At 32.0% G+C, this 14,363-nt stretch overlaps 4 protein-coding genes across 6 annotated transcripts in view; 2 read left to right on the top strand and 2 right to left on the bottom strand.

Annotated features, from left to right (window-relative positions):
* Positions 1 to 1,356: 1,356 nt before the first annotated feature.
* Positions 1,357 to 3,282, bottom strand: LOC105347666 (transcription initiation factor TFIID subunit 13). Its single transcript, XM_066072181.1, has 4 exons — positions 3,190 to 3,282; positions 2,969 to 3,035; positions 2,175 to 2,272; positions 1,357 to 1,847 (listed from the first exon to the last, which is right to left on the bottom strand). Exons 1-4 carry the CDS (start codon positions 3,211 to 3,213, stop codon positions 1,671 to 1,673), a joined length of 366 nt encoding a protein of 121 aa, XP_065928253.1. The 5' UTR covers positions 3,214 to 3,282; the 3' UTR covers positions 1,357 to 1,670.
* A 120-nt stretch (positions 3,283 to 3,402) lies between these two features.
* LOC117692177 (cytochrome c oxidase copper chaperone) lies at positions 3,403 to 8,417 on the top strand. The gene is made up of 3 exons (XM_034479300.2): positions 3,403 to 3,586; positions 7,911 to 8,006; positions 8,281 to 8,417. The coding sequence occupies exons 1-2, from the start codon at positions 3,477 to 3,479 to the stop codon at positions 7,993 to 7,995; spliced, it is 195 nt and encodes a 64-aa protein (XP_034335191.1). The 5' UTR covers positions 3,403 to 3,476; the 3' UTR covers positions 7,996 to 8,006; positions 8,281 to 8,417.
* Positions 8,418 to 9,859: 1,442 nt separating this feature from the next.
* On the bottom strand, positions 9,860 to 12,476 carry LOC105347667 (dnaJ homolog subfamily B member 13). Its single transcript, XM_011456828.4, has 7 exons — positions 12,321 to 12,476; positions 11,895 to 12,001; positions 11,576 to 11,737; positions 11,298 to 11,455; positions 10,887 to 11,019; positions 10,599 to 10,770; positions 9,860 to 10,316 (listed from the first exon to the last, which is right to left on the bottom strand). The coding sequence occupies exons 1-7, from the start codon at positions 12,386 to 12,388 to the stop codon at positions 10,163 to 10,165; spliced, it is 954 nt and encodes a 317-aa protein (XP_011455130.2). The 5' UTR covers positions 12,389 to 12,476; the 3' UTR covers positions 9,860 to 10,162.
* Positions 12,477 to 12,637: 161 nt separating this feature from the next.
* The window catches only part of LOC105347671 (cilia and flagella-associated protein 47), a 32,787-nt gene continuing 31,061 nt past the window's right edge, over positions 12,638 to 14,363 (top strand). For all 3 annotated transcript variants that reach the window (XM_034479296.2, XM_034479297.2, XM_034479295.2), the window contains exons 1-3: positions 12,638 to 12,899; positions 13,735 to 13,889; positions 14,123 to 14,330. In XM_034479296.2, the coding sequence (XP_034335187.2) occupies positions 12,750 to 12,899; positions 13,735 to 13,889; positions 14,123 to 14,330 (513 nt within the window). In that variant the 5' untranslated portion in view covers positions 12,638 to 12,749. The remainder of the gene's footprint in view (positions 12,900 to 13,734; positions 13,890 to 14,122; positions 14,331 to 14,363) is intronic.

The following is a 14,363-nucleotide window of genomic DNA, read 5'->3' as shown; positions in this document are numbered from 1 at the left end:
GTTCGTTTAAAAAAAACGTTTACATAATTGATGTTAATAAACTTTCCTTGCTTCGATCATTATCGACTGTTTTTAATAAAAAAAATTCTCCTCACATATAAATGAAATCGGTAATAATTTCTGTTATATAATATCAGAAATGTTATTATGATGTTAATCAATCTATATATGTTTATATTTTTCCTTTATTTCAGAGTTTGGGTCCTATCCAAATGATAGATTTTTTCCCTTATATACCTGCATGGCAAATCTTATTTAATGAAAATTCACCAAAATAATAAATAAAAAAATATCAAAGTTACTTAGGAGGTAGAACACCCTTTTCAATTATTTAGCATATTTTTATACCTGTTTATAAATGATATACTATACACTTCTAGTATTTTGAGTAAATAACAAAATTCAGAAAATAAGCATAGGCTACAAGTAAAATTATACATGTATATGTGTAACTCTGTATTTAAAAGTTTATTTTTCTGAATTTATCTGTAGATCGACGCCCTGCTTTATCAACACAGTAGTATGATTATAATATACATTTACTTATTTTTGTATGTACAGAGACATAAATAACATGTTATTTATGTCTCTGGTATGTATCGTTATTTTTATTTCAGTGGAAAATACATGTTTAAAAAATTGGTACTTAGGTTACTTGGTAATATATATAGAATGTTAAAATTTTTTGTTTTATTTGGAAATGCGCTACATGTATATTGTAACTCATGTCATAGGTTTAGAAATTGCACACGTTTCGCATACATTAAAATACAGTACTAGTAATGATTTTTTTTTAAAAGAATGTTTTTTAAGATTGGTTAAATTATTGCGTTTATTATATCAATTTAATATATATTGTGAAAGTTTCGGCTTTATTTGTAAAGTTATGCGTTAGGAATAAACGATATGAAAATAAGCTACCCCGGTAAATGGACATTGAGAACAAGAGAGAGAGAGAGAGAGAGAGAGAGAGAGAGAGAGAGAGAGAGAGAAATTACACTCCTCTATTTTGAATGTATTTACAAATGCATGCAACTTCATTTTGAGTAGTTTTTAAACAAAGTATTTTTTATGATATTTTAATTTTGGGCCTGAAATTTTGAGCAGAAGTTTAAGAGGAGTTGCATTGTTAATAAAATAAACCAACTAACAGAATCAACAAGAAATTGCAAGGAATACAAAACAGATTTGTGACATGTTAGATAACTGAAGTACAATATATTGAATTCATTTAAATAACAGCTGACCTAATTTCATTAATTAGTATGCAATGCTGAAAATTTGCATTGAAGAAAAGGTAAACTACAACGCAAAAGTGACGTGCAATTCACACTGCATTTAAATAAAAACTGCAAAAATGGTAAATCCGTTTATTTAAATTGTTTTATATAAAATGTTACTTTAATAGTAAAAAGAGTTCATATCAGTTTACTTTTCTCAATGATGATATATGTTTTTAAAAAAATAACAATGAAAGAAAAGCTTACTGCTGTAATAAACAGCATGTAAACATTTTAAAATATGTCAATTTCATGAATATTCATCTTCTACCCAAACAAATCAAATTACAAACAGGCCCAGGCAAGTTCATACAACATCCATGCTCTTTCAGAACCAAATTCCATAATTAAAGGAACTATGTTCTCCTTCAAGAATCGAGAGACATCTTTTCATTTGGTTGTCGCATATTTAATTTCATCAAAGGCCTTTCTGGCTTTTCTCAGTTCCTCATTCATCATCAGAAGTTCTTTTACGCGAGAATATTTCTTTGGGTCTTTTCGAATCAGGAAAATGATGTCTTCAACAGAGATCCTTCCTGGGCGACCAACATCCATTGCTTTTTTTGTCTGCAAAACAAGAAGATACATGTACTTGAATCTTAAGGAGGCTGGATGGTCGACAAATTTAAAACCATCAGATCTACCTTGAATATTAAATATAATTTTTTTTAGCCATAAAGTATCATTTTGTCAAGAAAAATTCAAAAACCTTAGCTTTTATGTTTTAATATATATTTATTTATAGCAGTTTAAACATATTGCAAGCATATCAGAACTGATAAAATGTATCACAATATAATGTTTTTTGTCAGCAAACCTGAATCACCAAATGTTGGTTATCATTGCACAACCCTATTGATATAAAAGAATCATTGAGTCACATCTATTTTGTACCATTTCTGTGATGTACTCAATCACCAGATCTTCAAGCAGCTCCACACTCTCTGTGTAAGGGTTCCTGTCATCACCAAATCCATACATCATACAGCGCACTGAAAAAATAAAACACAATCAGTGTTTATAAAGATCTTTAAAATTCCCTGATTCATTACAGTCAGTGTTACAAATTCACAGTTATGTATTTACAACACTTCCTATTCCATCATTTGTTTTCAATGAACTAAGCTAAACTTTCAAATGTGCAAAATATAATATCTCAGCATTCTGCAAAATATAATGTTATCATTGTAACAGATCTTTTCATGATTCAGTAAACAGTAAGTGAGATAAAACCTAACCAACAAATATTTTCAACTACAATATATTGGAGGCTAACTCTCTTTAGAGAAGACTATGTGTGTCCACTATTCTATAGGGAATGGAAATCAGTAAATATATTCTCTTTAGAGAATTAGACAGACATAAACCACATCAACTTCTCTTTGCAAACTCTCATATTTTGATTTTGGAAATGTGTAAATGTCAGAAGACAATACAAACATGCGATATGTACAAGTCGAGAATGATTTGACAGCGGATTAGTGTAATTTTTTCTTGTGAGGCTGAAACGCTTTAAATAAGAAATTAGCTGATGAAGTGAGGCGGTATCCAAAACGGCGTTCTCCCTTGTAATTTTCCTCCTTAGGTACCCCATTTTTAACGATTTTGCTTTTTTCTACACAAGCCCGTTCCCCTATTAAGTGGTATAACGTGCTGTTTTAATCTTTTGACAAAAAATTATGACATACATTCCTTCAGAAATATTTTCTTTCTCTTTTCTAAAGGAGCATCATCTTCTACTTCATCTTCATCGAACTAAAATAAAAAAAATTACAACAAAATTTTCAAATTATTGGTACTTTTGAGATATATGCAAAAAACCGATATAAAGTTATTACAATAAAATGTGAATTTTTTGTAACTTCTCAATAAAATCATGTTTATCAGCAGAATTGTTAAAATTTGTAACCTGAAATTCTCCACCTTCGGCCATTTTGAAAATTCACTAATAACAGGAAAGCTTCAATATTTTTTCCCGTTTACATAAAAAAAAACCATTAATGATCATACAACTTCCATACCATGATTTATTATATTAATTTTTATTTGAAATCTAATTTGAGACTACATTTATAAATAATGATGTTTAAATTGTCTTTTCTTCTATCGTGTATATTAGCTACACCTTTCTTACTTCCGGTTTCACTTTCGAAGGTCGCACGTTGGTCCTAGTTTCATAATATTTGTAAATTCGCAATGGGTTCTTCTGAATCAACTCCTAGCAAACAAGAGAGCTCAAGTGAACCAGAGAAAAAATTAAAACCATGCTGTGCTTGTCCAGAAACGAGAAAAATAAGAGATGAGTGGTAAGGCTTGATTTTATCTGTTTTCTATCACATTTTTTAGTTACTTTCAGTTTCAGTAATACATCAAGATTTTGTAACCTCTTTATGTTGTTATTCAGAATAAAGTATGCCACTTTTGCAAGATTTTTAAATGAATTTGTTTACAGTGCTGTCATTTGGGAGAGCATTGACTGTAAAATGTAGGCTATTAGTGTCGACTTTACCAGTACAATCTCCAGATTTAGCTATATAGCTTGAATAAGCTAAATAGCTTTATTAAGCTATTCAGAATAGCTTCATTTAGCTATTTTGCCATACAGTTTTCTTAAATGTGTAATTTTTTCAGTATGTATAAAAAATCGCACTTTAGTGCAGTGATAATTTTCAACTTTGAACTGTTCTGTAAACAATGCATGTAAAGATTACTCATAAGTTTGCATCTCCTTAAGAGACTTTGCACTAAAAGTTTTGGGGCAACTGATTCATGACCACACAGTTACTTCTTGAATGAAATATAAAGGAGGTCAGTTATGGTAAACAAGATAATTGATTGGTAATAATTTATCACAATGAGAAGAAATCATACTTATCCACGCCTCATTGCACACAAAGTGGTGAACAGTTACCCAAACAATGGAAATATATTTTTTAATTAAAAGTGTTTAAAAGCTACAGTGTTAAAACTATCTTACATTTGGGTCAAGTTTATAATGGTCAGTGGCGCAAATATGAGTAGCAAGTTAATTGCGATTTTTCGTCCATTTCTTACAATTAATATTTTCTTCAAAAACTGCATATAAATAGCTTTATTAAGCTATTTTGAATAGCTTTATAAAGCAATATAGCTTTTTCAAGCTATATAGCTAAATCTGGAGATTGTACTTGACCTGATCTAAATGCACACCATCAAAATATTAAAAATTAATTAATTGGATTGTTATATATTGTCATTAAGAGCGGGTCACATTGAAACAATCATGTAAATTGAGTGTTCGATGCATCTTTACTATCTATCTAATTAAGATTAGACTTGTTAAACTGTATACATACAAGATCTAACAACACCCTCTATGGGCCTGATTGCCTTTTAATTAGCCAATGAAGTCACTACTGTCGAAATCACAGCTGGTATTTCAAACATTTGATTCCAGTTCATCGACATACCTAAATGCCAGGGGTGTCTCATATAGTACCAGTTAACAAAGTCAATGCAAAGTGCCTGTGTTGAGTTTTCTATTGTGATTGCATAACTCATGCAAGAAAGAAATTTGAATAAATTTTTACACAATTTTGGTGGAAATACTTTAAAACAAGATATAAATTAGATGACTGAGCTTTAGCGTTATAAGATATAAAACTATAGTGCAATTTTTTAAAGATTTGTTTACTGAAGGTTGAATCTAATTTGGAAACAAGATGGGTATTCATTCTTAAAAGGTCAAGGTTCCTCTAAAATGACCTCGGAATGGGCATTGATAATTCTTGTGTAGTGTATCAAAAAGAAGCAGTTTTACAAGTCTAATGTTATTTAGATTGACTTCATAATATTTCTAATAATGTTGGTTATTCAATGATATCATATTGATTTTTAGTTCACCTGAGCTGAAAGCTCAAGTGAGCTATTCTGATCACATTTTGTCCGTCATCCGTCTGTCCGTCCGTCCGTCTGTCTGTCCGTCTGTAAACTTTTTACATTCTGAACTTCTTCTCTAAAACCGCTTATCCAATTTCAACCAAATTTGGCTCAAAGCATCCTTATGGGAGGGTGAATATAAATTGCAGAAATAAATTTTAAAGTTCGATCTGTATTCAAAGGGGAGAAAACCTTGAAACTGTAGAAAAAGGAGGGTGCATTTTTAAAAATCTTCTTCTCAAGAACAACTGATTCCAATTCAACGTAGTTTAGCATAAATTATCCTTATGGGAAGGAAAATATAAATTGCAAAAATTAAGGGCTAATTCTGTTTCAAATCTGAGTTATTACGAAAATAATAATAAAGGAAATGCGTGTTTCAATCAGTTTAATAGCTTCGGGTTCGGCATCCGGTAAAATGGGTAGGCAAGACTTGGCCTGGGCAAAACAAGAGATTGGCAGTTATTAATCTGCCAATCTCATTAAAATTTCAGGATATTTGATGGACCAGTATATTTGTATTCGCTGTAAATATTGCTGCAAAATAATGCATATTTGGAATTGATGATTGCCGATCTGCCCCAGCTTTTATTTTGCCACGGCCCGGATTTGCATACCCATTTTACCAAGACTCGTATTTCATACTTCTAAAATGAGGTTCTTTGTTTAAGGCAGCCATGACATTATACGAAAAAGGGTCGATCTGACTATGATGAATTTGCTTGTTGTGCAACAGTTCGCGTATGAAGGGAAATTTTTGAAACATGCAAAATATATTAGTGTTGATTTTGTGAAGTAAATTGAGGCTAAATATTTCAATGCGTTGACAGTTTTCACATATGACGGTGGTGTTAGCTTGTTGTGATTTTCGTTTCATTTTCATTATTTATGCTTTGTAACATGGGAACTATCGTCTGTATTTCGTGATTTTTACGTATCAAATCAAACAGAGATTTCGGTTAATCAAACAGTTAACTGTTTACCTGCGCAAATTAAGCAAAATCTGATGTATCAAAAAAGTACTGAAATACAATTCATTCTATGGGTAATTCGGCATTATCTTTTGAGTAATGGTAGATTAATGCAATAGGTTTTGTTGAGATGCTCAGCATTTTCTTGAGTTTATTCAGTTTAAATAGAGTTTGATATCGCTGACGGAAATTAATATGTAGGTATATATACATGTATATATATGATTCATTTCGAAAAAATAAATTGTGTTCTTTATTTGTTATAGTGCATGTTTCTTGTGTTTAATTGTTTACAATTTCTATTTACTAACCATATTTGAGTGTTAAGCTTCGAACTATAAGCAAGATACAGAGATTTGCTCACAATTCTATGTTTGTACATAGATCTTAAAAACTAAAGATTAAAAAAGTAAAAAATTTGTCAATATTTTTTATGAAAATTATCAAAGTCTGTTCTTCCAGAAACCAATTTTAACGACTTGTTGTATTGTAAACTTAACCTTTTTTCGTCATTATTACTCCTACTGTACATGTGATCCTTGACTGTGTTTGTGTACATTTGTATAAACTGATTTTGAACTTCAAATACCAGTGAACTGGTCTCGAGTGAATAAAAGAATTGAAAATCGTAGGCCATTTTTTTTTCCATTTTAAATGCAGAATAGGAAATACCAAGTTAAAAATCTTAAGCTGAATGTAATAAACTCGTGTGAACAAAATATGACTCAAACCTAGGCGAACTGTGAGCTCTGTATCTTGCTTATAAATCTACCATTGACGCTGAAATTTTGGTTGAACATTAGAAATTCTATATGAATTAGAGTATGCTAAATACTTGTACAAACAAAATAAAAGAATGATATTCTGTATATACCTACTCTCTGGGGCCCCCTATTTATACAATAAATAATGTGAAATCTACATCAACTTTGATAGTTTTCCAGACACGAGTAAATGAAAACAACATCTTTAAAACAGTTTCCAAAGTTCTGACACATTTCTGTTGCGGGGATAAAGTAATTATCACTATTCCTAAGAAAATATCACAGCGGAAAATTATCCTGGTTTGTACGCGAAGTAAATAACAGTCATTTAATTATAATGGAGAAGACAAATAAAATTTTTGAATGTTTTTAATTTGAGGAATTGAGCACATTGAGGTACAATTTTCTTCTTCACATCTATACATGTAGGATTTTTTAAATAAAAAACAATAACTATTATATTTTTATTTTTGAAATACAATAACTAGTAAGTAGTTGATGAAAAAAAATGTACCTATATGCTCTCATATATTTTGATCGCTTTACAAAGTGTGGGGGGGGGGGGGGCAGAACAAAAATATAGGAAATTGGAAGTTAACAACTTAACAGTGTACCCCTACCAAATGTTTAGTTTTATATCTTGCGTAGAATTTTCTTATTCTGGTAAAAAATAGTATTTCATGAAGGTACAATGTCAAAGGTTACGTGTATGCAAAAATAAGTGTAAAATTTGAATACTTTACAATATTTATTTTTTTGTTATTCTAATGAGGGACCATATGGCACAATATCTTTTGAACGCCCATTGTTGCTCAGGTGAGCGATGTGGCCCCATGGGCCTCTTGTCTTAGCTTTGTGATGGTCAGACCAGTTTGGTAGGTAATGCCCCTGATGGGGGTCTTGGTTTGAAACCAGTATCATCTGATATTTGATTGTAATTTTTGTCTGAATTCAAGTTATTATTTTTTATCTTGTAGCATTTTAGAAAATGGAGAAGAAAATTGCAAAGAAGCAATTGAAGCACACAAAGAGTGTTTACGGAAATTGGGATTTAAGATATAAAAATATCTAAGGTAATTGTCTTAAATATCATTCCTGTGAAGTGAAATAAAGCTTAAATTAATAACTTATAGCAGTACATATATGAGAGTACTGTTGATTCTGTATTTTACATTAGTACTACTACTTTATTCTGCCTTTTAGTAATGTCATCATATTAACAACAGTCAAAAAATTAAATACTAAATTTTAAAATTTACAGGAGTTATTTCTAGCAACTTAACATATGTAATGCAGATGTTTATTCAGTATTTACAGTATTCAAAGTTGTCCTTTTTTTTCTTTCAGAAAGTTTGAATGGAGAGTTTTATTATAACCTTGAGTGAGAGAAGACCCAGTGCTGCGTGTGCTTGAATGATTTGTGACTAATCATTAGTGACTTTTTTAAAAACATTGTTGTGTTTATTTATTAGTGTGTGCTCCCATTTTTGAGATTTTCTTTTATAACATTCATAGATAAAGTGTTTTCAGAAAGTGTTACAAGAGTCTGTTGTCATTTTATCAAAAAACTATACATGAACTATGAATCTTTCTTTAGAAATAATTGGATGAGTATCTGTGTATCAATTAAACACTCTTTGTTCATTATATACATAATAAGAGTGAATGCGACAAGTGAGTAAGTGTTCGAAACTGAGATGCAGTATAATATAATGTTTAGAATTAGTACATTGAAAGTTGTATTAATCCAAACATTTATTGCACATTCTTAGGAGGCCTTGGATCCTCAAACTACCTCAGATTGTGCAGTCATTTAGAATAGGCACATTTCCTATCTGTATTAAGTGTAGGCAATCTAGTGTAGAATTTTGAATTTTGAAAAGTTTATAGGTAAAAAGCAGACCTACATTTAAAACCCTTTCTTAGACCAATATTTTCTTCTCTTTTTTGCTTAATCTGGCTCTCACTGCACCTATAGAGTGTCTTTGCATTGATAGGTCAAGGTCATAGCAGACATCCATGAAAAACCATTGTATCCTAGCAGAACACTTTTAAATCCATACTGGGACTATTTTCTCTCTTCTTTGCTCATGCTTGATTATACACTGCAGATAGGTAAGTGTTATGCAGTGACCTTGAATCAAGTCTATTGGATAAAACTGATTGCCCCGGTAACCAGCAAACTTCTGTGAAAAATCTTTGTCTGGATCATATTTGATTTCTCCTTGTTCCAAAAATTGCTAGGACTTCACCAAAAGACTGCTTGTAGGAAGGGAGTAAGGAGTGAGAGTGATCTTGAGCCACATTTCTAGAGATGGTTGCTGTCATAGCAGAACTATCTGTAAATCCTTTTCCAGACCATAATTTTCTCCCATTTAGGTCAAGTTAGGTTCGTACTTCATCTATTGAGAGTCTGCAGGTAAAGAATATACATTGACCTTATTCAAAGTTTCCAGGTTAAGATAAATGTCATGGTCACAGCATACTTCTGCTAAAACCCTTTAATCAGAGCAGATCAGTTTAAAATCCATTTCAAGACTTTTCTCTCTTCTTGGTCAAATTTCCCTCAAACAGTACAATGACAGTAGGTGAGGAGTGATCAGTGACCTTGAACCAAATCTCTGGTTAATCTCAAGGTCATCATTTTTTTTATTCCTTGTTTTGACAATATTTGATCTCTCTTTGTGCCAATCAGGCTCAGATTCAACGAAAAAATGACTTTAGGTACAGAGTATATTGTGACCTTGAACCAAGTTTTTTTTAGGTGAAGGTGAAACTAAATCTCTGTTTCATCTCTGGACCTTAATTTTTGTTCTAATCTGTCTTATACTATACTTTTTTTGTCATTCATCATTTTCAAATGTTAATAAATTGCAATAGTTATACATGTACATGTATAAAGAAAAAGAATCTTTTAAATCAAAAGTAAATATTTATCACAGTTTTATTTCATAATTGGTATACTTCATGTAAAGTACAAAGATCATAATAATAATATTTGTAAACAATATATAACAGTAAAAAGAAACCTGCTATTCAAATAGTTTGTAAATGTCTTTGAAAAAGTGTGATACTAATTTCCTTGATCACATATTAAATATCCAATATATATGACTTTATAAAAACAATCCAATTTCACATTTTGCACTTATAAATATTAAAAACAACCAGTTAGTTCAATAAAGTCCAGCTTCTGATGTTTTGAAGAGATTGATAAGAACTCTATAAGTTAATGAAGGAGCGCCTTTTTGATCAGGTCCTTTCTGTCGGGGGTCAAGGACGTTGGGAATTCAATGTCAAATTCTATCACTAAATCTCCCTTATTTGTGGGATCAGCTGACACTGGCATTCCCTCACCTGGGACTACTTTTGTATATCCTGGCCTGGAAGTGAAAATGTTATCAAAATTACAAAAAAAACCTGCAATAAACTTTAAAAAAAATGTCCATGTCAAAATTCAGATTAAATATGAATTGAAATACACTGTACTAAAAAGCCACAACAAGAAATGTAATCCTCCAAAAATTTCTGATACTGGTAATTAAAATTTAATTTCACTTCTGAATACACGGTTTCAAGATAGTTATTAGTCTAAATTATGACATGAAAAAGACCAGGTAAACAAAAAAAAAAAACCATTTAAAAATATTTAAATGTTGACCTACTTGATGATATCATTGATGGGAATATGAAGCACCCTCTCATCCAGAGTGATAATCTCCACTGTGCAGCCTGTCAGGGCTTTCCCGAGCGGAACCTTGGCAGTGTGGATCAGATTGATTCCCTGTCTGCGGAAACGAGGATGGGGCTTGTCTTTTACAATAAATACGATGTCAGCTGCAAACAAAAACTTAGATTTTGTAGACAAACTGAAGAGCACTTATATGGTATAGATGTTTTGGTATTTCTCCAGAAATCCCCAAATTCGGAATTTTGTAGTGACTGTATCTTACCTGGGACATTATTTGGACCCTGGTCACCTTCCTCTGGAAATGTGATTTTTGTTCCGGGCTTCCAGCCTTTTTTGACAGTTATAGTTAATATTTTCTCTCTGATACTGGATGTGTGACCATCTTCATTCATCACCTGTTAATAAACATTTTACAGTAAAATTATTTTCCATGATCAATAGTTGAGTAAACCTGGTGATGCATACTTTGTATAGTATGGTATATATATGCATATGCACAACAATTAAATCAGTTCAAAATACATGAAATGGACATTCTAGTTATCTGGAAATGAATTGGTAAATATAAATAAACTGCATGACAAAAATGCTAAGTTGATCTAGATCTTCAGATTTTACTTACTGAAGAAAGCTTTGTGAAATTTATATATACAACAAAAAACTATGTTCCTACCCTTCTTGTGATTTTCATTTTCTTTGTACAGCCATGGAACACCTCCTCAAGGGATAAGACAAGGTCTCTTTCTATGGGTGGATCCTGCTTCTTTCTTCCTCTACCTTGTAGCCCACCAAAGCCCATGCTAAGATCCCCATCCACTCTATCATAGAATTCTGACAACAAGAAACATACATTTCAAACTAAAATCAATGAACCAAACTTTCTTTTGTTCATGTTTACTCTTTCTCAAAATTTCACAAGTGTGTTAAACTCAGTGTTTCTGATTTCTTTACCTTGGAACGGATTATCACCACCAAAGAAATCCCTGAACACCTTTTCTGCATTTCCATGGAATGTGTATCCTTGCGTCCAGGCCCCTGCTTCCCCGCTACCCTGGGGCACTCCATTTTTCAAACCTTCTTCACCAAACTGGTCATATGTGGCCCTTTTCCGAGCTAATTGAAAACATTTAGGAATTGATCATTAGAATTTACTTAAATACCACTTACAATTATGTTAATATAATAAACGCAAATTGTTTTCCTTTTCCCAACCAAGTTTTAATTATCATTAACAATTGTGTGTATACATACATTGTACACCAAAACTTACGATCGCTCAAAACATCATATGCTTCTGCACACTGTTTGAATTTATCCAAGGCATCCTGATCCCCAGAATTTCGGTCAGGGTGATATTTCAGCGAAAGTTTTCTGTAGCTGCAAATTATTTAAATGTAAATTTTTAACAGCCTTAAATCTTCAAATATATAGTGAAACTGCACTTAATGGCTTATTAAATGACTTGAACACCTTTTTGCAATAAAATTATGAACTTAATCTTTTGCAAGCACAATATTTTACACTAGGTTTTGAAATTAATTGTAAGAGTTACAGAAAAAAATCATGGGATTAAATACAACAACTAAGGACAAAAGCATTTTTAAGTGTATCCAGTGAAAGAGTAAACTTTATGTCCAAAAAATCATTCGAAGCATGGAAAAAGAGTAAAAATGAAAGATCACTTAATTTAACTTACTTTTTCTTTATATCGGCATCGGTTGCACTTCTGGTAAGCTTTAGGATATCGTAGTAATCAACCCCCATGTTTACAATCTCTTCGTTCTTTCTAACTTGTTTACAGTAATGGCGGATCACATGGCAACATGATAGCAACACAGAATGAGCGTCATTTACGTAAGTAAGTTTGTCAATATCTAAATTTGTTGAAGCTTGCTTTTGAATAAATTTAGGGTAATAAAAATAAGTTAATGTAAATTAATGAATTTGTTTCCTTCGAAACACAGACTTTCAAAATCTTTTTGTACGAAAATATCACTTAGTTTAGAGGGTTTGGAAATCTCCGAGCAACAGCGTCAAACAGTATGGCCGAAATGATATGAAACACTTTTTCACTGGAAGTTTAAAAATATTGTGATAGCCATATGCTCTAGAAAGCATTTCCATCATGGAGGGTGATGTTTCAGGGGTTAGGATATCCCCACCTGTTGTCGAATTTTACGACACAGAACCAAATAATGTGCATCAATTAAATGTTACGGTGTCAAATATTAGCAAAACAAGCAAGAGCATTCGATTCTATGGACCCAAAACAAAGGTAAATGATATTGAATGATTGAAGAGTGAATATACTTTTTATGCAAATAATATGTAAACGGTGTGACCGTTGGACCGAGCGCAGATTTAACACAGTGCAGTTTGATTTTTGTAGAACAAAATTTATTTGAAACGCACACAATAGGATCCGCCTGCATGGTTGCCTACTCAAATCAGTAGCCTAAGTTAAACTAAATGTCGCGTGCCCAGTCTACATTGTGACGTCATATTTCAGACGTAAACCGTACCCGTTTTGTCTTCGGAAATAGGCGAAGAGAGTTACGTTATTCCGAACTTTTTTAAAATTTCTTCTTTCATTGTTTATCAATTTAATTCTTATAACTGCCTCGGTAATAAAATTGAATACTTGATTCGGTATCTAAGAGATCAGTTCCTTGATGTTAATGTTTTTTCCATCTGGTAATTTGATAAGACATAGGCCTACATAGAACTAGTCGTGTTTCTAGATTGAAGCACTGTTGAAACTTATCTGGTGTCCTGTTTTATTTCTTTTAATTCAAATTACCTTCTATTGAAACACTGGAACATTTAAATCGAGGTTAGGGGCAATAAACATCGATAAATACCAGTCAATCAATGATCGAACTAACTTTTTAAAAACAAAATGGCTGCCAATATGGCGGCGCCCAGGGCTGGAAGAAATTTTTTTTGGCCTTAGTACCCCTGATTCAACTTTCATTTTTCACTGATTTTCTTATATATACGTGTTACCATTAATCCTCGCTTCGCGAGGCGGGCTTCGCCCGCCTCTCGCTGCGCTCAGTAATATTTATATGCATTAAAAATTCTTTAATTGTATATCCGTTATTCAACAGTATTTTCAACTACGAGTGAAAAATCCCAACAAGCCAATTGCACCAGGTTTATGTGTACCAGCTGTAGTTGAATTTGAAACAATTGAACCAAAAGAAATCAAGGACAGGCTTGTAGTCACCATTGATGGGGATGTCATCGAAATCCCTCTGATAGCGTAAGTCTGGGTTAATATGTATTTTGTTCAATCATCAGTTTAAATATTCCTTCCCTTTCCCCCATCAGCATATTGGAGTGCTTTATTATATTTGAAGAAACATAATAATAAATGTTGGTCTGGACAGGGAAGTGGTGACAGACACGAACATAAACTGCAGGAAATTAATGTTTCTTGTATTGTTCGGAATAGTATTGTACTATTAATTAACTTAACCCTCAAATTTCTTCCAGTTATCCATGCCAGCCTGTGTTAGAGATAGAGGAGGAGATATATTTTGGAAATTTAGTGGCCAACAGTAAGACCATATCAAAGGAAATATCCCTTTTCAACCATGGTTCCAAATCAGGAGAATTCAAACTGAAATATTCTGGTGATAAACCCATTGCCATTATGCCAAGCAGTGGATCTGTACCACCCAAAAGTGTACAGTTGATCAAGGTATATATAAAGGATCTCTCTGCTATAAAAATT

Source organism: Magallana gigas, chromosome 9, assembly GCF_963853765.1.
Source record: "Magallana gigas chromosome 9, xbMagGiga1.1, whole genome shotgun sequence".
Classification (NCBI taxonomy): Eukaryota; Metazoa; Mollusca; class Bivalvia; order Ostreida; family Ostreidae; genus Magallana; species Magallana gigas.
This window is presented reverse-complemented; position numbering and strand designations above follow the sequence as displayed.